At 49.4% G+C, this 26,788-nt stretch overlaps 2 protein-coding genes across 3 annotated transcripts; both read right to left on the reverse strand.

Moving 5' to 3' along the window:
• Positions 1–23: 23 nt before the first annotated feature.
• LOC131901812 (uncharacterized) lies at positions 24–6,003 on the reverse strand. Its single transcript, XM_059252886.1, has 14 exons — positions 5,823–6,003; positions 4,130–4,294; positions 3,834–3,998; positions 3,538–3,702; positions 3,242–3,406; positions 2,944–3,108; positions 2,647–2,811; positions 2,334–2,498; positions 2,041–2,202; positions 1,742–1,906; positions 1,446–1,610; positions 862–1,016; positions 488–546; positions 24–179 (listed from the first exon to the last, which is right to left on the reverse strand). Exons 2-14 carry the CDS (start codon positions 4,288–4,290, stop codon positions 39–41), a joined length of 1,998 nt encoding a protein of 665 aa, XP_059108869.1. The 5' UTR covers positions 4,291–4,294; positions 5,823–6,003; the 3' UTR covers positions 24–38.
• A 14,585-nt stretch (positions 6,004–20,588) lies between these two features.
• On the reverse strand, positions 20,589–26,537 carry LOC131901811 (uncharacterized). Of its 2 annotated transcripts, none has more exons than XM_059252884.1 (7): positions 26,040–26,537; positions 24,295–24,451; positions 23,928–23,986; positions 23,283–23,419; positions 22,136–22,196; positions 21,649–21,967; positions 20,589–20,694 (listed from the first exon to the last, which is right to left on the reverse strand). In XM_059252884.1, the coding sequence occupies exons 2-7, from the start codon at positions 24,356–24,358 to the stop codon at positions 20,678–20,680; spliced, it is 657 nt and encodes a 218-aa protein (XP_059108867.1). In that variant the 5' UTR covers positions 24,359–24,451; positions 26,040–26,537; the 3' UTR covers positions 20,589–20,677. The 2 variants fall into 2 exon arrangements, with proteins under 2 accessions (XP_059108867.1, XP_059108866.1); XM_059252883.1 differs by lacking the exon at positions 26,040–26,537 and adding an exon at positions 24,680–24,969.
• Positions 26,538–26,788: the final 251 nt, after the last annotated feature.

The raw sequence follows: 26,788 nt of genomic DNA on the forward strand, positions 1-26,788 counted from the left end.
CATGACATGACACAACCAGCCCCACGGTCACTTTCTACTCACGAGTTGGATGAGGCAACAGCCTCATGGAGCTCCACGGAAGGAGAAACAATCAATTGCTGCCCCAAGGTCATTGTCACGTAGGGCGGAGATGAAACTGCTGGGGTCCAGCAGAAGAGCGGAGGCCCTTGGGAGCTCTCCTGCAGGGACAGAGATCACGGGGTTTGGGTTCCAGGCCAGCCAGGAAGAGAGGAGGGCTGGGCAAATTTTAGGCTGAGGGCAGGAACCCAGAATGTCAGGGCTCTGAAGACCCCACAGAACCCTCCTCCAATCTTAACACGCCCTGTTAGCGCTAAGAAGACAGGCCCGAGGAGAAGTGATGTTTCCCAGTGTCACAAAGCATTGTGCTGAACGATTAGCGGTGGAAGCCCTGACTTGAAGACACAGTGGAAAGGGTCTTGACAGTGACTGGTGGGCGCCTCCCACTCTAGCAACAGATTCTCCTTACCTCCTGGGGGCTTGTGAAGGGCAGGACTTCAGGCTGGCACACAGTGTTCTCCTTCCCTGCTGTAAAAGACCACCAATTCCTCCCCGCTGGCTGCCCGCCAGCTTCATCTGAAGACACTCACCACCATTCTGAGAACTCACGACTGGACCTTTTCAAACACCTCCTCCCCCCCCCCCAAAAAAAAAAAATCTCTGCTTCCTGTCCACAAGTGCTGCCTACCATTGATAGGATCTTTTCCACCTGGGCCACTGAGGTCCAGGGTGTACTTGCCCAAGGTCACACTGCAATTCTGAGACAGGGCTGGTCACTGAGTTACTCAAGCTGTGCTTCCCTCCAACCAAACTCAGGCTCCCTCCCCAGCCAACGGCACTCACTGTGACCTCTTTTGGCAGAGGACTTCTTGCCCTGCCAGAGGGGTTTGTGGGCCACAGCCCCAGTCGCTCTTGGTAGTCGAATCTGTTTTCTCTTTAGCAGTGCACCATGCACCTTCTTCTCAGAACCCAGAGCAGGCAGGGCCTCGCTGTGTTCCCTACAGTAGGGGTTTGAAGGACTCCTGCTAGTCACGGGCCAGGGGGGACTGACCCCCTCTCCAACCCAGACACCATACTGTGCTGTGATGCTTTGTTTGTGTTCTGACAAATACAGCTTGCTTGGAGTCAGAGGGCAGAGCTAGCCACTAGTTAACCATAGAGGTCTGGAGGTCTGTACAGAGAGGAGACAGGAAGTGATAAGGCAGGGTGGAGAGAGGATCTAAGCCCTTTTAGTGGGAGGAACCAGAGAGGTAGGAAGCGACTGTGGCTGCTCCCCTGCTTCTCTGCTCTTTTAGGATTCTACCTCGATACCCGATTTCTGTTTTTTATTAATAAGATTAGTTAGATTTATGCCTCAACACACTCATGAGGAGGTGGCACAACTGGGACACTCGAGGACCCGAGAGTGTGAGGACCGGGTTTCTCACCTGGCTTTGGTCCCGGTGCCACAACTGTGGCCTCTGCCACGTTGATCTGCAGGTCCTCTGTGGCCAGGCTCTATTCCCAGTGGGGCTCCAGGCTGGTTCTCAGGGTTACATTCCGAGGTGGAGGGCCAGACCGGGACATCCACTTTGTCTTTTTGTTCCACGGTTCTGGGGTGGAGAGCAGAAACGCCACTGTATCCCCATGTGTATCCCAATGGCCATGGTATCCCCATGTGCAAAGGCAGCCTGACCCCCTTCCCAAAACAGACACCATACTCACGAGGACATGGGTTTCTCACCTGGCTTGGGTCCTGGCACAACTGTGGCCTCTGCCACGGTGACTTGCAGGTCCTCTGAGGCCAGGTTCTACTCCAAGTGGGGCTCCAGTCTTGTTCCCCACGTTGCATTCCGAGGTGGAGGGCCAGCCCGGCGGGACACTCACTTTATCTTTTTGTCCCGTGGTTCTGGGGTAGAGAGCAGAAATGCCACACTGTATCCCCATGAGTATCCCAATGGCCATGGTATCCCCATGTGCAAAGGCAGCCTGACCCCCCTCCCAACGCAGGCACCATACTCACGGGGAGGTTGGGTTTCTCACCTGGCTTGGGTCCTGGCGCAACTGTGGCCTCTGCCACGGTGATCTGCAGGTCCTCTGAGGCCAGACTCTGTTTCCAGTGGGGCTCTAGTCTTGTTCTCCATGATACTTTCCGAGGTGGAGGGCCAGCAGGGGACATCCACTTTGTCTTTTTGTTCCGTGCTTCTGGGGTGGAGAGCAGAAACACCACTGTATCCCCCTGTGTATCCCAATGGCCACAGTATGCCCACATGCAAAGGCAGCCTGACCCCCTCCCCAACCCAGACACCATACTCACGAGGACATGGGTTTCTCACCTGGCTTGGGTCCTGGCGCCACAACTGTGGCCTCTGCCACGGTGATCTGCAGGTCCTCTGAGGCCTTGCTCCATTCCCAGTGGGGCTCCAGTCTTGCTCTCCATGGTACATTCCGAGGTGGAGGGCCAGCCCGGGACATCCACTTTGTCTTTTTGTTCCACGGCTCTGGGGTGGAGAGCAGAAATGCCACTGTATCCCCATGGCCACTGTATCCCCCTGTGTATCCCAATGGCCACTACATTCCCATGTGCAAAGGCAGCCTGACCCCCTCCCCAAGCCAGACACTATACTCACGAGGAGGCGGGTTTCTCACCTGACTTGGATCCTGGCGCCACAACTGTGGCCTCTGCCACGTTGATCTGCAGGTCCTCTGAGGCCAGCTTCAAATCCCAGTGGGGCTCCAGTCTTGTTCCCCATGTTACTTTCCAAGGTGGAGGGCTTGCAGTGGATATACACTTTGTCTTTTTGTTCCATGGTTCTGGGGTGGTGAGGAGAAACGCCACTGTATCTCCCTGTGTATCCCAATGGCCACGGTATGCCCATGTGCAAAGACAGCCTTGACCCCCTCCCCAACCCAGACGCTATACTCACGAGGAGGCGGGTTTCTCACCTGGCTTGGGTCCTGGCGCCACAACTGTGGCCTCTGCCACGGTGACTTGCAGGTCCTCTGAGGCCTTGTTCCATTCCCCATGGGGCTCCAGTCTTCTTCCCGATGTTACATTCCGAGTTGGGGGGCCAGCAGTGGATATACACTTTGTCTTTTTGTTCCATGGTTCTGGGGTGGAGAGCAGAAACGCCACTGTATCCCCCCTGTGTATCCCAATGGCCACGGTATGCCCATGTGCAAAGGCAGCCTGACCCCCCTCCCCAACCCAGACACCATACTCACGAGGAGGCGGGTTTCTCACCTGGCTTGGGTCCTGGCGCCACAACTGTGGCCTCTGCCACGTTGATCTTCAGGTCCTCTGAGGCCACGTTCTATTCCCAGTGGGGCTCCAGTCTTGTTCTCCATGTTACTTTCCGAGTTGGAGGGCCAGCCCGGGACATCCACTTTGTCTCTTTGTTCCACGGCTCTGGGGTGGAGAGCAGAAATGCCACTGTATCCCCATGAGTATCCCAATGGCCACGGTATCCCCATGTGCAAAGGCAGCCTGACCCCCTCCCCAACCCAGACACCATACTCACCAGGAGGCAGGTTTCTCACCTGACTTGGATCCTGGCGCCACAACTGTGGCCTCTGCCACGTTGATCTTCAGGTCCTCTGAGGCCAGGTTCTATTCCCAGTGGGGCTCCAGTCTTGCTCTCCATGTTACTTTCCGAGTTGGAGGGCCAGCCCGGGACATCCACTTTGTCTTTTTGTTCCACGGCTCTGGGGTGGAGAGCAGAAATGCCACTGTATCCCCATGAGTATCCCAATGGCCATGGTATCCCCATGTGCAAAGGCAGCCTGACCCCCTCCCCAACCCAGACACCATACTCACCAGGAGGCGGGTTTCTCACCTGACTTGGATCCTGGCGCCACAACTGTGGCCTCTGCCATGTTGATCTGCAGGTCCTCTGAGGCCAGGTTCTATTCCCAGTGGGGCTCCAATCTTGTTCTCCATGTTACTTTCCGTGTTGGAGGGCCAGCCCGGGACATCCACTTTGTCTTTTTGTTCCACGGCTCTGGGGTGGAGAGCAGAAATGCCGCTGTATCCCCATGAGTATCCCAATGGCCACGGTATCCCCATGTGCAAAGGCAGCCTGACCCCCTCCCCAACCCAGACACCATACTCACCAGGAGGCAGGTTTCTCACCTGACTTGGATCCTGGCGCCACAACTGTGGCCTCTGCCACGTTGATCTGCAGGTCCTCTGAAGCCAGGTTCTATTCCCAGTGGGGCTCCAGTCTTGTTCTCCATGTTACTTTCCAAGTTGGAGGGCCAGCCCGGGACATCCACTTTGTCTTTTTGCTCCATGGTTCTGGGGTAGAGAGCAGAAATGCCACTGTATCCCCCAGGGCCTAAGAGTAACTGCTCTTTCCTTAGCAAAATCCAAACCAAACCAAACCAAACCAACAAACATAACCAATGTCTGGTGACTAGAATCTTCTCCAACACACTCACCTCTACTCCTATCAATTCATCCTCTCATGGTTTTCTTTGGTCTTCATCTCCTCTTTGTACTCACAGTCTCCATCCTTCCCAGGTTGTCTCACTCACCCACCACCTCTCCTCACCACCACCCCGAAGAACTTGTTGGCATTGGCTCCTTTACAGGATCAGTCTTCTCAGACTCACTCCACACATCCCCTTTCCAGGAACACTCAAGGAGCCCAAGGCCTCCCTGGACAATCACACCAAAGCCCAGACACTGACAGCTGTCTTCCTGGTGCCCTCCATTCATTCACTCCAAAATTCACATGGGGAAATCTGCACCAAATACTCAGTAGTCTCATGGATACCCGGTGTTCAATTTTTCCCTTCAGCCTCCATTCAAGTTTTCCTCACACCACACTTTAATCTTAATTGTTACCTTGCTCTCCATTTCAACCGATTATCCTTTTGTCCTGCATCCCGCTCCCACACCTGCCCGTGAAATCATATTGTTCTTCTGAAGGCAGTGGACATATGAGTCATACCTAAAAACCCCACCACCCAGGAACCTGGGGTAGGCCGGTCACGACTGAGACTAACTGAGCTAGCTAATGAGACGCTGGGTTTCAAACAAACAATACTCTCACGAATTCCATCCAGACATTCTACACTTGTACACGTGACAGATGTTTGTTGAAGCCCATGCGGAGTACGAGGCCCTGACCTAGCCCAAAGACAAACTATCCGGCAGTCAGCTTTCTGTTGGCCCAACACGTATCCTCTGGTTTTCTTTTTTTCTTTTCTTTTCTTTCTTTTTTTTTTTTGTTTTTTTTTTTTTTTTTTTTTGTTTTTTTTTTTTTTTTTTTTTTTTGTTTTGTTTTGTTTTTTTGAGACAGGGTTTCTCTGTGTAGTTTTGGTGCCTGTCCTGGATCTCGCTCTCTAGACCAGGCTGGCCTCGAACTCACAGAGATCCGCCTGGCTCTGCCTCCCGAGTGCTGGGATTAAAGGCGTGCGCCACGGCCGCCCGGCCATGCACCCTCTTCTTTCACCAAACCCACGTTCTCTCCCCAGTTGTCCACCAGTCTTCCAGGCGCGCCTCAACGCTTCGACGGGTGGGACCGAGTATGGCTTCTTCTCTTCCCTCACACCCTCTCTCTCCCTGCCTCAACTGTTCTGTGGTAATTCCCAGACTGCCCGGCAGCCCGGAGAGAGGCGCTCTCTGAAGGGGTTGGGGTACGGCCTGTGGGGGGCGGCGCCTGTGTGGGCAGAAGGGCCGGGTGGGGGCGAGGAGTGTTCCTCCGGGTCGTTTCCCATCTCCAGCAGGCTTCGCCTAAAGAGGCCTAAAAATGGAGGAGATGGGCACGTTGGCGTGAGGGAGGGAAGAAGAAAGGCACAGAAGAACGCGAAGGTCATACTTGTGGTTACTCCGGACTCCAGCCCTTCAGAATCAGGGAGTTGAGCCCGAGGGAGAAGACGCGGTTCTGGCCCTCGAGTCCTGTCCCTCCGTTGTGACTGGGTCTTCGGCTCCACTTCCTGCCGTGCGTGCCACAAAGGCCAATGAGCTCCCAGCACGCGTCAGTTGAAAACCCGCCCCCTGGTGGCCGCTCTGAGTCCCACTTCCGCCCACACGCGGATGTGGTGCCTGTAGGCCTCTAGTGGTTACTGGTGCTCACTCGACTAATCCAGCCTTTAGCACGGGAGGAACAAATGAGGGTTAGACCTCACATGGTGTTTTCTCATTCAGCAGCAGCCATCGGAAAACCCCAGAGAACACTTCCAATGTCTGAGAACACTGTGTTTCATCTTCTTTGAGTCTGTCTCTGAGCTTTCTTTTCTGTTCCAGGGATAAATCCCTAAATTTCTCTGCTAGCTCTACAGTGTCTTAAGTTTTTTTCTATCTATCTATCTATCTATCTATCTATCTATCTATCTATCTGTCTGTCTGTCTGTCTGTCTGTCTGTCTGTCTATCATCTATCTATCTATCATCTATCTATCTATCTATCTATCTATCATTTATCTATCATCTATCTATCTATCTATCATCTGTCTATCTATCTATCTATCTATCTATCTATCATCTATCTATCTATCTATCATTTATTTATGTCAGGCCATTGCATGGCATGATGTCTGCTAGGAAACGTCCCTAATTCTTGCTCCACAGACCCAAATGTAACTTTCCTGTTCCTTATCTTTTGTTCTTCTATGTGTATGTGAGCATCTGCACGACAATTCCCCAGTGTACTCTCGGTTGCAATGAGTTCTGATTGCATTTTCTTTGATTCCGGGGATGAATTAAGAGGGAACTGGCTAGCCACAGGATACCCGGCCTTCCTACTCACCAGGTTGGCGTGTCTCTCCCTTTATGTGGCTCTGTCATATTTTTGTATCTTCCACTTTTGTTTTCAGTTTTTTCTTTTGTGCATTCCTGTCTGGTACATCTTGTGCCTTTTTTTTTTTTTTTTTTAAATCCCAGTGCACTCTAGACTATCGACACTTTCCTGTCATCTGATATCTGCTTAGCAGGAAAAACTTCATTTGCTTCTAATTTACAGAAATACACTGGACTTTTTAACTGGTGCATTGTTCCTAAAGTCAGGCACCGGATTAAATCCCATTATGTTAGAACACACATGCACGCGCGCGCACACACATAAGTTCTGAGTTTTTTCTCTGCATCTCAGTTAATTCAACAGTTTATGTTTTGTTGTTGCTGTTGTTATTTGTTGTTGTTTTCAGTGTTAGCTTGGCTCCTCAGAATGCAGTCTGATAAGGACAGGGGTTGAGGGGCTTGTTTGAGTTGTTGCTACTTTTAGTAAAATGTCACCAACATTTTCAGATGAAAATACTTTTTTCTGGCTCTCCCTTTCTGTGCTCACTTTCAAAGACATTCCTTCATCCACTCACCCTCCCAGTCTCCTTACTTCCTTTCCTGCCTGTCTCCCTCTCTTCTTTGCTCCAAAGTCTCATTCTTTCCTTCCTTTCTTGTTTTTCCCTTGTCCATTTCTATTAAAAGATTAATGAACATCCCTTGTGCAGATTTTAAATGTCTTCTTCAAAAATCACAAATGCACTGCGCCTGCCTGGAAGCATTTGTGGCTCTATTGGTTCTTTTGTGAACATGGTGCATGGCATTCATAGATTCTTCCCAATATTGCTAGCTAAGCTCACTTTTAATTTAAAAAAAAAAAAAGTGTGTACCACAGGGGATAGCATATGCTTTGGCATATTCTAAACTTAAACACGCCTTTAATCCCAGCACTCGGGAGGCAGAGCCAGGTGAATCTGCTCTACAGAGTGAGATCCAGGACAGGCACCAAAACTACATAGAGGAACCCTGCCTCGAAAACAAAACAATAAATAAAATAAAATAAAATAAAAATAAACATATACTGCTTTGTACACTCTAGAGCAAGCGACTGCATGTGTTAACAGCACAGACCTTCTTCTGAAGTCCCCTTCCACTCCCAGAAATCTAATATGAGCTGAGCTTTGTTCTCCTGTCCAAGAATTTTTTTTTTTTAAAAAATACACTAAAAATCTAACAGCTGTGGCAGATTATTTTCCATATATTGGAAACTTTGGTCTGATCCACACTTGTGTAGTAGTCTAGTGTCTTCCCTTCCTGGGGGACACTGGCATGGTGTTTCTTTCCATCATACTAACTTGACCAGACTCTAAAGGACCAAGCTCAAAAACCTCTGCTACTCATGGGTAGTTTCAATATACAGGAACTGTGAGTCACTTCAAGTTCCTCTATTGTGCCTGGCAGCAGGTTAAGACAGTGGGGACAGCAAAATCGGCCAGATGCCCTCATAGACCTCACAGTCTAGAGACAAGTTACTCTCAGGAGATAGGCCAACAGTGGTAAGCCCCCATGAGCTTGCTGACACTCTCTCATTGTGCGGGACATCCTGCAGGTTCTAGATACTATGTTAGTAAAATTCTTGAGTGAGATATTATTTATTGCATCTCAATTTACTGATGAGAAATCTGAGGCCAGGGTATCAAATATGACTTGCTTGTTGTCGCATGGTCTATACATGGGAGGCCGAGTCTTTGAACCATGCCTGACCACAGTGCTCTATGGTTTACCTATAGTGGGTAGCCATTCCAGTTTTGATCTGGAAGTTCCAACCCCCATTGAGACTTCGGCAACTGTCACGCCTACTCTTGTTGGCCCATATTTAAATCACTTAGACCCTGCAGTACACACAAAATGTCCTTTCTTTCCTCTCATTGACATTTATCCCCATTTCTGAATTTTTGTTACCTAATGCCATAAACAACTAAAATATACAAAGGAGCGGGGGGCATGCACTCGACAAGGAAGCCAACGTTCTGGATAAAACGCAAAAGTTAATGTACTGTATGGGCCAGGGTGAGGGCTTGGGGTGGGTTGAAAGAAAATGGCCCCCTCAGGGAGTGGCACTTTTAGGAGGTCTGACCTTGTTGAAGGAAATGTGTCACTGTGGGGGTGGGCTTTGAGGTCCCATTTACTCAAGCTTCCCTCGGTGTGACAGTCAGTCAACTTCCTGTTGCCTCTGAGTCAAGATGTAAGCACTCTCGGCTCCAGCACCATGTCTGCCAGCACGCCACCATGCTCCCCGCCCTGATGATAATGGACTGAGCCTCTGAAACTGTAAGCCAGCCATCTACATGAAATGTTTCCTTTATAAGAGATGCTGTGCTCGTGGTGTCTTTTCCACAGCAATAGGAACCTAACTAAGACGGGGCCCAGCAGGGTAAAGTGCTTACTGAGAAACCCAAAGACCCAAGTTTACTCCCCAGAATCTACACTATGGAAGGAGAGAATCGACTCCCACAACTTGTTCCCTGACTTCCACACTGGCATACTTGGGAACACGCGCACACACACACACAGACACACACACACACACACACACACAGACACACACACACACACACACACAGACAGACACACACACACAGAGAGAGAGAGAGAGAGAGACAGAGAGAGAGAGAGACAGAGAGAGACAGAGAGAGAGAGAGAGAGAGATTGAAATAAAGTTAATGTCATCATACAAAACTCAAAGCTCAATTGCTTCCTCTATTTTATAACAGTCAAACAGGAGTAATAAAACATTGACTTAGAATTGGATGTGATCACAAATACTTGTGCTCCCAGCACTTTGGAGAGAGAGGCAGAAGGATGCCTATCAAGTTCAGGGACAATCTGTTCTACATAGGGACACTTGTCTCACGAGGAAAAACAGGCCAAATAACAAGAACGACAGCAACACGGTCTCTTAGTGGTCACAAAAGCATCCAGATAGTAAACTAAGAACAAAGCTGGGCTGCAGCGGTGGCTCAGTAGATAAACTACTTGCTAAGCATGCATGAGGAACTGAGTTTGACCCCCAGATCCCACCTGAAAAAGCAGGGCTTGGTGATACACGCTTCTGATTCCAGAGCGAGCTGTGGAGGTGGTAAGACAGATAGATTCCTGGGCCTGCTGGACAGCCAACCTACCTAATTGACTAACCCCGGGGTTCAGCGGGAAGCTCTGTCTGAAAACAGGCGAAAGGGAATGTAGAGTGCTCATGAGGAAGGACACCGGATGTTCATCTCTATCCTCAGTACACACATGCACAATTGCAACGAGATGAATACACTCACACGTACACACAACACACACACACACACACACACACACACACACACACACACACACACACAGAAAGGCCAAAGCTAATTAATAGACATCACTGCAATTGAAAGCAATTGTCTCCTTGAAACAGAAAGTTCTATCATTAGCTCAGTTAGTCTGAACCTATCTGCATCTTTGAGGAATGGAGACCGCAGGATTGGCGCATTAAAAACAAAACAAAACAAAACAACAATGGAAAATAAAGAGCTGTAGCCAAGGCCCACCTCCAGACAAAGGAATGAAAATCTCTAGGGAACATTTTTCAGGCAAAGACTTCTAAAGTGGTATCTTGTTGAGAAGTGTAGATCTTAAAGCAATAGCCACTGAAAACAAGAGCAATCAGGCCCACAGCCAGGCAAGATGGCCACACCACACCTTCAATTCCACCCCTAAGAAGGCTGAGTCAAGTGGACCACCACAAGTTTGAGGCCACCAAGGACTCCCTAGTGAGCTGCATGCTGAGCTCCAGAGGGAGGAAAAAAAATAAACAAAACACACAGACACAGATTAACATGCCCTCAGCGTGATTCCAAATCACAAAATGGATCGTATTATTGGAGGGACATCAGCCCACTCGAACGTGTGGCTCTGGCAGGCCCTGTCCTTCTCCCCACTTCCCTCTGCCTTGCTAAAGTCTGTTAGTTTACGTGCCTGAAGCTGGCTGGCCCTCAAGGTCCATTCCCTTATTGGCCAATCCCTCCTCCTAAGGCTGACTACCAAGGTCCAGCTATCAAAGTATTGAAATCCAGCAATCAAAAGCCCCCTGGGACTCACCTAAGCAACACGTCCAGTTGAAATTAAGCACCTCTTCCTAACACGGAGTTTCCTTCTTCCCTTTACGAACTGCCGTTTACCTATGTGCCACATCTGTCTCCTCTCTGTCCAGAGGCAGTCCTTAGTCACTTTGGGACAAATAACCCTTCCCCCTTCCCTTGGTATCCTCCCCCTTATCCCTCTTCCTCTTTCTCCTGTCTTTGTCCCTTGTCTGTTGTTCAAATCTTTGACGTTGTTTTAACAAACACCCAGAGCCAGATATCAGGGTGAAAGCTGAAAGTGCAGAGAAGCAGAACAGCCAGCCACTAGTTCTTACCTGTACGAAATCCTCAGCCTAAAGAGAGTGAGTTCCTGTTTCCTCACGCCTTATATACCTTTCTCTGCCCAGACATCACTTCCTGGGATTAAAGGCGTGTGTGCTTCCCAGTACTGGGACTAAAGGTGTATGACGCCACTGCCTGACTCAGTTCCCAGTGTGGCCTCGAACTCACAGAGATCCAGATGGATCTCTTCCTCCCGAGTGAGAGCAGTAAGGGTGTGTGCCACCACTGCCTGGCCTCTATCTCTAATCTAGTGGCTGGCTCTGTCCTCTGATTCTCAGGCAAGTTTATTGGGGTACACAATATGTCACCACATTTATCCCTCCCCTCTGTCCCTCTGGGGCTAGTAAATCTCCTTTGTGCTGAGAACTTGGTCTGACAACTAGGACTTGGGGGGGGGGGGGGAGGGTCCTGAGCTGATAACTTTCCTTTCTATTACAAACGTCTTTCCTTTTTATCATGGAAAGTGTGGAGGATCAGGCATCAGCTTCTTGTTCTTTATCCATTTTTGGTTATCCGTGGGAATGTTTTAAAAAAAATTTTTCATTTTATTGAAAATAGATTCTTTTGTATACACTATATCCTGATTACGGTTTCCCCCTCTCTCTACTCCTCCCCCCAGTTCCTTCTCTCCTCCCCTCCCCTCCAGATCCACTCCCTTTCCGTCTCTCATTAGAAAAAAAAAGGCTTCTAAGAGACAACAACCAAAGATGACAGGATAAAATACAATAAGATGAAGCAAAAACTATCATATGGAAGTTAGACAAGGCAAGTGAACAGGAGGAGAAGGGCCCCCAAAGGCAGGCACAAGAGTCCGAGACCAACTCATTCTCCCTGTCACGAGTCCCATAGACACACCAAGTTAAAGCTATAATATCTATGCCAGAGGACCCAGCGCAGACCCATGTAGGCCCTGTGCTTGCTGCCTCAGTCCTGTGTGCTCATAGGCATCTGACTTAGTTGCTTCAGAGGGCCTTGTTTTCCTGGTGTCCTCCATCCCCTCTGACTCTCACATTCTTTCTGCCTCCTCTTCAGTGGGAGTCTCTGAGCTCTGAGGGGGAGGGATTTGATAGAGACCTCCCATTTTGACTCTCTTCCCTCCAAGGAATGTCTGACTTGCGGGCCTCTGCATCTGTTCCCATCTGCTGCCGGAGGAAGCCTCTTTGGTGATGACTGGGCAAGGCACTATTCTATGAGTATAGCACATATCATTAGGTGTCATTTTATTCATGCTTTTTTTCTTTTTAATAGACCAGTAGTGCTAGGTTTAACCTCAGAGGTTAATTAAACAAGTGACCCCGGATCAAATTCTGGTAGGTTTACATTTACAAAAGTCTTTTAAAACACTGGTAGATGTCAGAGAGTCCTCACAATTTAAGTATGCTTAGATGTTCAAGTCAGCTATTCTCTACAGCTAAGACGGGTCAGTTGGACGTCTCAGGAAGGACGCTAGTAGTGGCACTTAATATAGAGTGGTGCTTCTTTCACATTCTCCGAATCAAGTTTCTGATGCAGGCATGGGGGAGATGTACGTGCTCACCGTGTCTTTCTAAAATGCCCAAATCCTCCTTTTGACAAGATCTGTATCTTCAAAGTCGGAACCAAAGCGAAACTTTTTCCCATTAAAAATGAATCCACAAGACGCTTTGCCTACAACTGTACTGTACCCTTGACAAATCCCCCAGTGGGCAGTCTCCCTAATAAGTGAAGGCCTTTATGTCTTGAAACAACCTTTCCTCATTTCTCAGGGTTGGGAAGCAATACCACGGCAAGTAGCAAAGACACATTTTTCCTTAAGAACACATGCGTCGCCTTAGAGAGGTCTCCTCAAACACAGTGAGTCCCATCTGGCCTGGAGAGGGCGCTCCGTAGCTACAGTGCTGGCTGCACTAGAGGACCAAATAAGTTTGACCCCTATAGCCCAGGGGGACAAAGCAGGGCATGGTGGCACCTGCTTCCAACAGCAGAACTGCTAGTCTGTAGTCCCCTTTGCCTGGCTTTACGTTGGCTGCTTTATGTCCGGGCTGTTCATTTATTTTTTAGTGAACTTTTCTATAAGCTGGACAGTGAAGTTCCAGCTCCTTCCTGTGTTTGAAAATACAAACAGTCCATCCAAATGTGCAGTACTACGACTGTAACTTCACGTACCCACACACGCAGAGTATTCAGGGATAAAGTTCATCAGCACTGAATGTGTACAGACCTGTGGGACAGAGGTCCTTCACAATTCCCTAACTCCTTTGAATCCTGCACGTACGCTGTTAAATTTTTCAAGTAGCACAGAGGTGGATCAATTTCCGTCTGTTCTGCATAAGGGGCTCGATCATCTGTTGATCTTGATGCTCACAGGGGATCTGGGAAAAAAAACCCATGAGATCCCGAGGGACAAGCGTAGCAGCCATTGAGGCTCATGGTGGCTGCTTCTGATGGGAAGGGTTTGGGGGAGCTCTTAGGCACCTAGCAGCGTCCTTTTTGTGGGTGGTGTGAATCAGTCCACTTTTGACCTATCTGCAGAGAGGTAAGCTAAGCAGTTTTTTTAACTTTAAGATTATTTTAATTATTGAAACTTTTAATGATACTGAGTGAGGGAATGGGGGGACTTGGATAGGAATGGAATAATTATTGGTAGAAGGCAGAAAGGGACAGCTGTGTAGAAGAGATACTAAGTGTCATGGACAAAATGACCACCCCGAGTAAACATGATTGGAGAACTGTCTGAGTGGGGGTGGAGGGCAGGGCTGAGGAGGGAGCTTGACTTACACACATGAGGACAGGATTCATTCCCCAGACCCCATACTAAAAGCCAGTCATGACAATGTGCCCTTGTAATCCTAGAGCTGGGGAGACCGGGAGAGGTGAGTCCCCAGCACTCATAGACCAGCCAGCCTGGTCTACTTGGACAGCTCTTGGCCAGTGAGAGAACCATGTCACAAAGATTCAGTCTCTCAGTGGATGCAGTCCGAAAATGACACCCAAGTATGTCCTTTGGCCTCCATATGTGTGGACACACACACACACATTCAGAGAGAGACAGAGACAGACAGACAGACAGACAGACACACACACACACACACACACACACAGACAAACAGACAGACAGACAGAAATGTTCTAGTTCTGTTCCTCCAGAAAACTCAGCCTAACACAGTTTGTGACGTTGAACTTTTCTTCATATGCCCATTGGTTATTTGTATACATACACATATCCATATACACATACACATTCATACATACATACATACATCTATTCAGGACGTTTGTCAGTTTTCAATCTAGGTTTATTTATTGTTACAGCGCACCCTTAGTTACGCGTACACATTCTGATATTATCTCTTCCAGGATACACGGTCTGGAAATCGTTCCTTCTAGACGCTGTCAGGACACCTGGTTGATTATTTCTTTACTCACAGTGGTACAGGCCTCTCAGGCACACATGAAAACTATGCCCATCTAACCATCACTGACATCCAAAGCCACCTCTGCATTTTCAAATACGGTTGAAGCCACAATGTCACCTGTCAGTTTCTACCCTTGTCCGTTTCCTGATACCAAAAGAGAATACCTGAAATGGGTCCTTTGTGAACTAGAGACGTTTATTTGGGCTCATGTCCAGGAGCCTGGTAATACAGGGCGTGGGTGGCGGCCTCTAGTGGGCACTGGTGCTGCTTTCAGCACAGTTAAGGATGCAAGAACAAGTGGGCACAGGCGGAAGATACCAAGCCTCACTGCACAGCAGCCCACTCTCGGTAAGTTTCCCGACTTCTTTCTCCTCCACCAGAGCGATAATACGAGAGGCTCAGAGCCTCAGAAACAAAAAGAAAAGCAGGATTGGATGCCATTGCTGTAAATCACGTGTGCCAAAAACAAGAGGCAGGCAGGAAAGGGGACTCAGCGGCATGGCAGAGAGCCTCAGCTCAGGAGCATCCAGGTGACCTTGCCTTCTGCACAGTGGGCACCACTGGCTCTGTATTTCTTCGGAACGTCAGTACAGGACTGAAGAACGACGCACGCACGCACGCAGGCAAGGAAGATCTGATTGGTGGTCACTGACTCCTCTCTGGGGTCGCTGGTGCAGCCTTGGCTGGGCCAGGGCACATCTTCTTAGAGAAGCCGCTCAAGAGGTCCTGCTGCCATGCAGACCGTCTGGAGGCACTCCCCACAGCACCCATGCCTCATCATCCCCCCACCCCGCTTGCTGGCAGAGCCAGGCGGATGTCTGTGAGTTCCAGGCCAGCCTGGGCTACCAAGTGAGTTCCAGGAAAGGCACAAAGCTACACAGAGAAACCCCGTCTCGAAAAACAACGACAACAACAACAACAAAAACAAAAAACAAAAAACAAAAAAAAGAGGAAAGAAAGGAAAAGAAAAGAAAAGAAAATGATTTGGAAGAAAGAAGTGTGTCTCTGTGGAGGGCTTTCAGGTCTCAGATATGCTCAAGCCACACCCAATGGATGCACAAGGTGTAGAACTCTCAGCTCCTTCTCCAGCACCATGTCTTCCTGCATGCCGCCATGTCCCACCAAGATGATAACCGCCTGAACCTCTGAACTGTAAGCGAGCCAGCCCCAGTGAAATGTTTTTCTCTCTAAGAGTTGTCACGGTTGCGGTGTCTCTTCATAGCGATAGGAACCCCGACAAAGACAGAAGTTGTTACCAGGGACTGGGGTATTGCCCTGATAGACTGGATGATGTTTTTGTTTGGAATAATATGAATTTTGGGAGTTTGGGTTCAGAAAGCAGTGGAATGCTTTAAGTGATGCTTAATGGGCCATTCAAGGAGGAGCATGGAAGACAGTGGTGCGAAGGATGATTGGAACTGTTGGGGCCTGGCTCCAGGGGTTCTGTGGTGATATTTTATTTGTATGTTAATACATAAAGTTGGCCTGGAGATCAGAGGCAATAGCAAGCCATTAACGCAAAAGTCAGGCAGTGGTAGCATGTGCCCTCAATCCGATCACTTGGCAGGCAGGGTCTCAGTGTGTTCAAGGACACACTAGGGAACAGCCAAACGTGGTGACACACGCCTTTAATCCCAGTACCGACCACAGAGACCTGGAGGTCTGTACAGATAGGCAGTAACAAGGAAGCCAGGTAGCTGGGCTAAGAGCCAATGAGAGGGAAGAACAGCAAGGCAACAAAAGCCTGGGTAGACAGCAAGTAGCTCTCTTGGGAAGCTATGGTGGTGTGGTGAGTTAAGGTTCGCTGGTGGCTCTCGCTGTTTCCCTGATCTCTAAGGCTTTCACCCCTATATTGGGCTCTGTGTTTTTTACTTAATAAGACCATTTAGAAAACCGGTCTACAGGCTTCCAGAGAAGAATATTAATATTTGGCCTAAGGATTGTTCTTGTGACATCTTGGTGAAGAATGTGGCTGCCTTTTGTCCTTGTCCACAGATGTCCCCGCCTGAGGCTAAGTCAAGAGTTTTGCATTCATTCCTTTGCCAGAGGAAATCTCAGGAAAAACCTAGTATAGACTCTGTCAAGTGGTTTTTCGTAATAACTCTAATGAAGATTTCTAATGAATTGGAGCAAGCTAAATGGAAAATTACAAGATGTAAAATTTGAGGAGAAAAGGATCACCGGGAAATGGAATGGAGCTAAGTCCTATGTTCACGGAGATAAACAGATTAAGAAATGGAATGAAGGGAGTGGTGACCTCAGGGCAAGAACTCACCCAGCCAAGTTTCTGACTTGTGAAAAGGAGTTAAAGGAAAGCTTAGAACTGGGTGTGGTTGTGCACGCCTTTAAGCCCAGCACTCAGAAGGCAGAGGCTGGCAGATCTCTGATTTGAGGCCAGCCTGGTCTACAGAGCGAGTTCCAAGACAGCCAAGCCCAGGCAGTGAAGGAAACCATGGAAAACAGAAAGTTGGTGAAGATGTAATTAAATGAAGGGGCCATGTTCCAGCCCCAGCAAGCAGCAGAACTTGGCAGCTGCAGTCACTTAGTTCTGGCTCTAGGGATCGAAAACGGGTTATGGAACATTCCTCCATGACTAAGGAAAGCCGCTGAGGCAGGCACATGTCAGGGGTGTCGCTGAATTGGAGGCACAGAGAGACCATCCTGTGAAGCTGTGAAGGAGAAGCCTAGATTGCTTTGGAGACCCCAGATGTTGAAGATGCCAGAGCTGTGGGATACCTGCCAAGGAGAGCTACTAATAGGGAATAGAAGCAGCCCAAGAGAGAGAAGTATATTGCAGTCAACAAAGCTGAAAGGAGTTGCAGATCTGAAGAGCACTGTGACATCAGACATGGAGATGCAGAGTTTGGAGTTTGCCCAGCTGTTTTTCGGTCTTGCTTTGGTCCAGTATTTCCTCACTATGCTCCCTACCCTAGGTTTTCTGTATGGTGATGGATATGATGTGCCATTATGTGGGATGGATGACTCAGCCCTAAAAGGCCTGAGGGTCAGCCAGCCCAAACTGGTAATGAGAGCATGTGCGTGAGATACTTCCTGAGAGCCAACCTGGGTCTGCCTAAGGGCCTTATCAACAGCCTTATCAACAGAGACATGATCTGAGATGACCTGGGCCAATGAGAGGCAGCCATGTTACAGCAGCAGATGCATATTCATCAGACCTTCCCCTGAGCAGAGGGGTGGGGGGTGTGAGGTGGGGGGGGTGGGGGGGTGGGGGGTGGGGGGGTGGGGGGGTTGGGGGTGGGGGGTGTTGAGGGGGGTGGGGGGGTGGGGAGGTGGAGGGTTTTAAGGCTTGCCTCTTCCCGAATAAACTGAGCTTGTTGTTTCAACATCCTCCCAGAGTCTGTATCTTTGACGATGTGCGTACTCTACCCCTCCCCAACCCCTCGCCCGCCCCAAAGGGAACCTCACAGGACACCGCCACACCATTATATGTTGGAAGTGTGTGATATGCTCTTTTATTTTGATTTTACAGGGGATCCCAGTTAAGAGACTGCACAAATCTCAGAAGAGACTTTGAACTCTGGGCTTTTAAACAGTGTTGAGACTGTGATAGACTTATGGGGACTTTTGAAGTTGGACTGAATGCATTTTTGCCTTATGATGTGGCACAAGCCTTTGTGGGCCAGGGAGTGGAGTGTGGTGGTGTGAAAGAAAATGGCCCCCAAAGGTAGTGGCACTATTAGGTGTGGGCTTTGTCGGAGTGGGTTTAGCCTTGTTGGAGGAAATGTGTCACTCTGGAGGTGGGCTTTCAGGTCTCAGATAGGCTCAAGCCACACCCACTGTATCATACCATGTCCTTTGGCCTGCAGAAGATGCAGAACTCTCAGCTACCTCTCCAGCACCGTGTCCTCCTGCATGCCACCACGTCCCACCATGATGATGATAATGGGCTGAATCTCTGGAGTGTAAGTGAGCCGCCACAATGAAATGCTTTCCTTTAGACGAGTTGCTGTGGTCATGGTGCCTCTTCACAACAATAGAAACCCTAACTAAGACAGAGACCCACAGCCAGACATTAGGTGGAACTTGGGGAATACCTCAGAAGAGGGGGAGAAAGGATTGTAGGTGTCAGAGGGAATTGTGGCAACCACAAGAACACGGCCCACAGAGTCAACTAACTGGGGCTCATAGGGGCTCACAGATACTGAACTGACAATCGGGGAGTCTCTATGGGTCTGACCTAGGTCCTCTGCATATATGTTATGGTTGTGTAGCTTGGTGTTCTTGTGGGACTCCTAACAGTGGGAGTGGGGACTGGCTCTGGCTCTTTAGCCTGCTCATGGGACCCCTTTCCTCCTCCTGGGTTGTCTCCTCCAGCCTTGATATGAGGGTATGTACACAGTCTTATTGTTACTTGATATGCCATGTTTGGTTGATATCCCTGGGAGGCCTGTTTGTCTCTGAAGGGGTGAAGTGGGGGTGGGGTGGGGTGGGGGACTGCGGTGCGCGGGAGGATTTGGAGGAGAGGGTAGGGGAAAGTTCACTAGGGATCATACACGAGAGAAGACTAAATAAACAAATGAACAAGGAAACACAGAGATGAATAAGAAGGTTCAAAGGAGGCCAGAAACATTCTCAAATCTCACCAGGATGAGAGTTGCCTTGCTTTATACAAGATGTTTTGAGCTAAAGGCCTTCCTGCGTTCATTAATGGATTCCTCTCAAGAAGCCAGGGAACATGTGCAGAAAGCGTCTCAAGATGCAGCACTGGGCAATATTCACCTTCTTAAAAGGCTGTTGCCAGAGATGGATTCTCTGTGCACAGACTCACAATTTTCCTGGTTCATAGAGAATTCTGCAAATTGGAGCCATTTCTGGTCATGATGGAAAAAGGCTCTTGCAGTCAAGTCTGCACTGCGTTACCGTATCATGCCTTAAATACGCTCAGTTGCATTGAGTGTAAAGATTTGAACGCAAAACCACAGGGCCAAATTACTTCCAAATCGTGGTCAACGGGTTTATCGTTTTCACTTCAAAGCTGAAATACTTTTGAGTTTGATGGTGTGAAGCAGGGAAATCTAAAACCATAATCAGTGTGGAAGTGGAAAGAACAATGATATATGCAGCTTAATGACTAAGATGGGATTCTTGACACCACACAATTAGAGTCCCAGGGGACTAGATCCTGGGAGCAAAGGGAGGATGCGGTTGGAACTTTTGCGACAAACCTGACATGTGGCACTAACAGCTTTGACTAACAGTCTTACTAAGACTAACAGTCTTACTAGTAATCTACACATCCTAAGGTGGAATGATGTGCTTTCCGCCCAAACCCCAATTCCCTCTGCTCACATAGTAAAGTCTGATAGGCCATGGGACAGCAGAAAGTCCTCTTTGGAGGTTTTGCTACACAGGCTCAAGTTGGTAAGCACCTCTGGCAAAGCCTTTTCCCTGATGCCTGATGATGTGGGTGCCTTAACAGAACAAATAATAAACTGCTGGCTATATTAGTGCCTGAGAAAAGAAGGCAGTATTCACAAACATCTGGCGTACCTTTTTTTTAAAGAGTCAGCCTATACTTCTCGGTGCTGTACAACAACGAAACTTTATTTGTGTTCACACACAGATTACTAGACGCAGGTGATGCATCCTGACATATCCAAAGACATACAGGATTATTCAAGTATGCAAACAATGAAGAGACAAAAAATGCTGCCATAGTTACGGGCTCAGAACCTTGTGAACAGTCCGTTAACAGTCTGTTGCGCAGTGCAGCTTTGACGACACACAGAAAAATCCATGTCCTACAAACGAAAACAAACAAGAAGACAAGAAAACCAAAAAAGGGGTGGCAGGGGGATGCAAGGTCCAGAATATACAACCACAGTTAAGTCATGACCCTACCTCAAGATAGGTTTCAGAAGCCCACAAAATGCCTAAAGGCTTAAGAAAAGGAAATAAGCAGTTTGGACGGGAACTTTGTTGCAAACTCAGAAACAGAATTTGACAGGCAGTCTAGTGCTTGGCAGACCAGCTTTTCAGCTCTCTTAGGGCCAGAGCAGGGTGCTATCAAGACATCCAGTTGTCATTCGGTGAAGCAGAGTGTGTAGGCTGAGGGGGATTCCAGAGGCAGGTCAGCTGTGGTCTTCACTCCCCATCAGGACCTGCAGAAAGAAACGCAAGGGCAAAGTCGGATCACGAATACGTCCCTGCCTGGCTCTCCAGTCATAACGCCGTGGACCAAACGGTCTCAGGTTTTCACCGGGACCAATGAACAGACCTGTTCCTACCTGAATTCCTTCTCTCTGGCAGAGGTGCCACCATCAGTCCCAGCCAGCGTTTCCTTTTGGTCAAGCCCAAGATCTCTGCGTAAGACCCTGGCTCTGACAAGACGCCTCCATCTTTCACCCCCGGCCCCAGAGTTTCCGGCACAGCTTACATCGCCCACCCAGACAGACCTCTGTGAGAAGCAAGCCCTCGGGCTTCATTCAGCATCCCGTGTTCCCGGATATCCACCCAGAGTGGCTTCACACTCACACAGTGCTCTTCCTTGGCCATTTTTACTCAGAAGCCTTCCTTTCCAGCCTCCCTGGCTATGAAATTCTCCTCTCAATTCACAAACCTCTTCCTTGACGGACTTGAGATTTGCTGGCAAAATTCAGCCTGGGGAGGCATCCACGTGCCATGTCCACATGGAAAATGTCCCAGTCAGCAAGATGCTCTGCCTCCGTTCCAGACCCTCATCCCCTGTGCCTAGCCTCCCAGGCCTTCTCAGGCTGCTGCAGACTGGGGCACAACTATGGGCTGGGAGTCATTCCACCCGGTGCTATTGCTTCCACGTCATATGCCGCCTGCCCTCCGGAAAGAACTTGCCACTGGAAGGCCCCACAGTTTTCTCGACTTCGGGGTGCTGGCCCTCTACTGTTGAGCAAAGCACTTGCTAAACCAAGATGCACCGAGTAGAACCTGGGTGCCACTTCTCAATCGGACCGAAGAGTTCGAGGCTCTGGCCCCCAGGCTGATGAAACCACCCACTCTAGCTACCAGTATCTCAGCACAACGCCCTCCAGTTTCCCCACCCTATCCACCCCACGTTCCTCCTTCAAGGAGCCAGCTACCTGATGTGCTGCAAGTGTCCTGCCAGGCCTGAGGGGAGTTATGCAGAATCAGGAGGGCCTCGGCAGCATCTAGTACCTTCTGCCTATCCACTTCAGCAGAGAGGGCACCCTGGTTGGAGACACCTGAGAGCTGGGTGGTGCCTTCAGGAACCAGGTTGTAGGTGTCATGGAGCTGGGTGTAGACTTCAGGGACCAGGCTGGAGGTGTCAGGGAGCTGGGTGTAGACTTCAGGGCTCTGGTTGGAGACATCATTGATCTGGTTGGAGATGACAGGAGCCTGGTTGGCATTTTCAGGGCCCTGGAAACAGATGCTGGAGACCTGCAAAGGAAGAGATGTGAGAGAGTGAATTCTGACAAGACACCCAACCACAACGGACTCTTCAGCCTCCGTTCCTTTCTACCAAACAGCCATCTCTATGAGCTTCTCCTCCGATTTCCACAGAGCCCATCCCGTCCAAAGACCTCGACCCCACTCATTTACCAGTACCTGTGCCGGCAGTCCAGGAGGGGTAGCGTTGATGCAGGGCTGCAAGAGCACGTTCGAGAACCTGAGAGCAAGCAGAGGAGAAGCCAGGAGGTGAAACACTCTGGATGACAACTACCGAGAGTACACATGGAGAGCCAGGGGCTCTGCAAGAGCAGGCTGGGGGGAATGTGAATGACTGTGGACAGGAGGGCAAATGGCATCCGTCCACTGGGCCTGGGAGTAATCCTCCTCCCCTGTGACCCGTTTTCCTTCCAACCTCCTTCCGTAGATCTTCCTCTAGACAGTACTTTTTGTGAACTCTTTCCTTCCCGGGCACACTGAAGATGACCAAGAGCCATTCTGATCTGCACGGCACCAGGAAAGATGTGAGTATGCTCCTTTTCAGAGACTGGCTCTTGCCTCCATTTTTGCCCACTCCCCACCGGTCATGAAGGACAAGCCAAGCTCATCTAGCAGACACATTCTCTGCTGGCCTGGAACATTTCCCCGGCCTTCCAATTAAGCCTCCACATTTCAGCAGAAACTTCTCTCGTGTCCGTTCACTTCAGTGTGGGTGAATTGTCTCAACATTTAGACTGCCACTGCCTGCTGCATGCAGTGAGCTTGTCCTCTTTATTGCTCCTGTGTAGGATATTTTCCAGACATGCCCAGAGGGAGTGAACAGCTCAGAAAGCTCTTTCCCAAGCATGTCATATAGAAAATACCAAATCAGGGAGGATCCTGTCTGCAAGTTAGGCCGAAATATGGCTGTGTCATCCCCTATACGTTTTGGTCCCTTCCTTCCTTCCTTCCTTCCTTCCCTCCCTCCCTCCCTCCCTCCCTCCTTCTCTCCTTCCTTCCTTTGTCCCTCCTTCCCTCCTTTCTTTCTTCCTTCCTTCCTTCCTTCCTTCCTTCCTTCCTTCCTTCCTTCGTCCCTCCTTCCCTCCTTTCTTCCTTCCTTCCTTCCTTTCTTCCTTCCTTCCTTCCTTCCTTCCTTCCTTCCTTCCTTCCTTCCTTCCTTCCTTCTCCTCTTGCTCCTCTTCTTTCCTCCCCGTCTTGGTCTTCCTTCTTGCTGCTCCTACCCCCACCCCCGCCCCACAGCACCAGGCAGGAGTGTTGACACAGCACCCTAAGCCACAGCTGGCTCCATGGTCTTTTTTGTACTCACAAGCAGGGTATAGTCACGGGCTGGCAGTGGTCACATGAGAACGAAATCATCATTTGAGGACTCAAAGTCACCGGAGTACTGTTCACAGGTAAAAATGTTGTGGGCCAGTTTAGCAGCACAGGCACCTGGGAGTTTTCCTGCAAGGACAGACATCCATGTTGAAGATCAGGTCTGACCACCAAGACAGAAGGGATGGGAATGTTTTAAAATGGTGACAGCCATGGAGATTGGCAGAGCTCTCAAGACCCTGGTCACAGCCATGGGAATGGCAGAGCTCTCAAGACCCTGGTCACAGCCATGGGAACGGCAGAGCTCTCAAGACCCTGGTCACAGCCATGGGGAATGGCAGAGCTCTCAAGACCCTGGTCACAGCCATGGAGTACATCAGAGCTCTCAAGACCCTGGTCACAGCCATGGGGAACGGCAGAGCTCTCAAGACTTTGGTGACCAACTGCACAGTCTCACCATTTGGGTTTTTCCTGTGAGGGAGGATACTGAGACCAAAAGTGAAGTTATTTTCCCAAGGTCCAAGGCAAGGGCCAGACAGGACTGGTGCTAGAGCCTCAGAGTTTAGGACAAGTTGAAATCGTCTGGACAATGACTGCTGCCGTGCAGATCCTCCCTGGAGCAACTCATTCTTCTTACCTGCTGGGGAACTGTGTGAGGCGGGACTTCAGGCTGGTAAATGATACCCTGTTGCCCATCTGTAAAAGACCACGCAGAGCTGGGCTGAACCTCCCTTCCCACCACAGTCTCCCGAAAAAGCACCGACCCTCCATCTGAGGACTCTGGTCACCATCAGTTTTTTCAATACCCCACCCACAACGCCTCTCCTTTCTGTAAGCGTGTGATACTTGGCACTGATAGGACCCCTTAAACCTGGACAGGTTAAGGGCTGGGGAGGGTTTGCCCAAGGTCAAGTGGAAAGGCTGTGGCGTGGCTGGTGGCAGAAGCATTTAGGATTACTGCTGCCAAACGGAGACCCCCCCACTCCCTGGCCAGAGACACTCACCCATGCCTGGTGACTTGGCGGGGCACTGCTCAGCATCCACATGAGAGTTGGGGTCAGCATCCATTGTTCTTCTCAGGCCTGAAGAGAGATGCCTCTTTCTCTGTGTACACTGTCCTTCTTTACAGAAACCACAGTAGGCAAGGCTCCACCACACTCCCTGAAATAGGGGATTGAAAGAGTCCTGTTAGTCACACATACAGGAGGCCTGACCTCTCCCCTAGAGATAGTAGACTCCTGAGAAGGTGTACTTATAGGTCTGGAAGAGGCAGAAAATTGTTTCGCCCCCGACTTGTTCTGATTCCATGGGCATGGCACAGTCAGAGCAAATTATGGGTTCTCTGGGACCCAGTTTGAACCCCCCCCTTTTGGTGATCTGGTCCCATACTCAATGTTAAGTTGGAGTCGCAAGTCCACTAGAAAACAGAATGTCTTTCAAGTTCTGTGTTCCGTGGCTCTAGGGTTAGGGGAGGCCACCAAAATGGCCACTGGAATTCCTACCCCCAGTGTACTTCCTCTACCACCAGATAACTCTATCTCTGGTGCCTAGAATCTTCCTGTCCTCCATCCTGCCATCTCTGGAACCAGTTTCCCCTCCCTTCTTTTTACCATGGTTTTTGTTTTAACCTGATCTCACCTGATTACTCAGAATCTCCCTCACACAAGTCCCTCTCTCACAACACCTTCTCCTAACAATCTGCTCTCCTAAGCCTCACAGAAGCCTGATCGTGCCTTTCCCTGCTCACCATCACACACACACACACACACACACACACACACACACACACACACACCTTCTTGTGCAACCACCACTCCCTGTTCTGTTGCTTCCTTCTGTGTCCTGCCAAAGCCAAGTGCTATTCCTGACTTATGGGTCCACCTTGAAATGTCTCCCTAAAGTCCTGACTTTAACTTGACTTCTGACCACCCACATGGAAGTGAATGAAATTGGTCATTAGCTCACGGGGTGCCACGTATTCCCTTTTCCCTGGATTATGGTTTATCCGTAAGCCCCATTTTAATCTTAATAATTCCTTTTATCTCCTTGGAACTCACTGACCCCATGCTCCTCATGAAATCATGTTCTACCCAAGCCAACTTGGCTGACTCCTGCCTAAAATCCCACTACACAGGAGGCTGAGGCAGGAGAATGGTGAGTTTGATGACAACTCATAACACCGGGACAACTTGACTCTGGTAGTAACCACAGTAAAGACAACAACAACGACAAGAATAAATAAATAATTATAGATATTTAATATCTATAATTTTAATAAATATATTTTTAATATATAATATTTATATTATTTTAACAACCCATAAATAATTAACAAAAGATTGTTGTCCTCTAGAATCTTGGACCTCTTACATCTATCTTCCTGTATCCTCCTTTTCCCCCAGCATTTTTCTGCAACCAAAAAAAATTTTTAAAAAAATCTTTTTTTGGCCCAGCGTGAAATGCTATGCCCCGTTCAAGCCAGGAGATAGTTCCTCAGCGGGCTGTTTTTCTCAGGACAGCCTACTCTCTGCTGTCAGGAAAACTCATGCCTTCTGCCATAGCCTCCACGAGTGGGCAGGCTAGGCGGGACAAGCCTCGCCTCTCTGGCCTCGCCTCTCTGGCCTTGCCCTGGTACACTTGCACGAGGAGGCAGAAAGCTGAAGGAACTGGGTTCCCAGAGACGCCAGAGAAGGGGGAGAACAGGCCGAGGAATGTGCAAATCTTATTTTGGATGCCAGCCCGTGGTTACCTCAGTGTCCAGCGGATCAGAAGCGAGGAGCTGAGTTCTGAGGCAAGATGCAGGTCCTTCCTCTGCCAACTCAGTTTCCCGCCAATGAGCTGCCCGAGCTTCTTTTTCCCTCCTCAGCACTTGTTGCTTCTGGACCAATGAGCTTGCAGAGTTCCTCCCCTCACACTGGCTTTGTCGCCACCTTATGGCTGCTCTGTGATCTACACAGTTCTCCCCAGCACCCAGTGTCTCTGGGGAGAGAAACCAGACTTCTGCTCTCTAGTGGTGTTTACCTGCGTTGCCTCCTTTTCGTGGGAAACTTGATGTGCCAGTGTTTTCAGCATATCTGCTTGCAAAGCTCCTGCTCGCCTTTCCAAAGTTCAGCACGTGGGGGCTTAAGGCGGGCGTCGGGCGTCTCACATGTCTTTACTCCCAGCACCGGAGAGGCAGAGGCAGGCCGATCTCTGTGAGTTCAACGCCAACATGGCCTACAGAGCGAATTCCAGGATAGCCAGTGCTGCACAGAGAAACCCTGTCTTGAAAAAACCAAAAAAAATAAAAAATAAAAAAAATAAAAAATAAATGTCAGCCTGTGGCGGTCAGAGCGATATCTCAGTCTGTACGTAGTAACCACGAGGACCCGAGTTTGAACCCCAGAACACATATAAAATGCTGATTGTGGAGGAAGGATCTTGCGATCCCAACACTGGGGAGGCAGAGACAAGAGGAACCCTGGGGCTTGCTTGCCTGTCGAAGCAAATCGGTGAGAT

This window comes from Peromyscus eremicus, unplaced genomic scaffold, assembly GCF_949786415.1.
Source record: "Peromyscus eremicus unplaced genomic scaffold, PerEre_H2_v1 PerEre#2#unplaced_432, whole genome shotgun sequence".
NCBI classification, from domain to species: domain Eukaryota; kingdom Metazoa; phylum Chordata; class Mammalia; order Rodentia; family Cricetidae; genus Peromyscus; species Peromyscus eremicus.

Coding starts and splice junctions, on each gene's coding strand:
- LOC131901811 (XM_059252884.1), bottom strand. CDS start 24,358: ATGGATGCTGACCCCAACTCTCATGTGGATGCTGAGCAGTGCCCCGCC. Junction 23,987..24,294: donor CGCCAAGTCACCAGGCATGG/GTGAGTGTCTCT, acceptor GGTCTTTTACAG/ATGGGCAACAGGGTATCATT. Junction 21,968..22,135: donor CTCCTGGACTGCCGGCACAG/GTACTGGTAAAT, acceptor CTTCCTTTGCAG/GTCTCCAGCATCTGTTTCCA.
- LOC131901812 (XM_059252886.1), bottom strand. CDS start 4,290: ATGGAGCAAAAAGACAAAGTGGATGTCCCGGGCTGGCCCTCCAACTTG. Junction 3,407..3,537: donor GGCGCCAGGATCCAAGTCAG/GTGAGAAACCTG, acceptor TCTCCACCCCAG/AGCCGTGGAACAAAGAGACA. Junction 2,499..2,646: donor GGCGCCAGGATCCAAGTCAG/GTGAGAAACCCG, acceptor TCTCCACCCCAG/AGCCGTGGAACAAAAAGACA.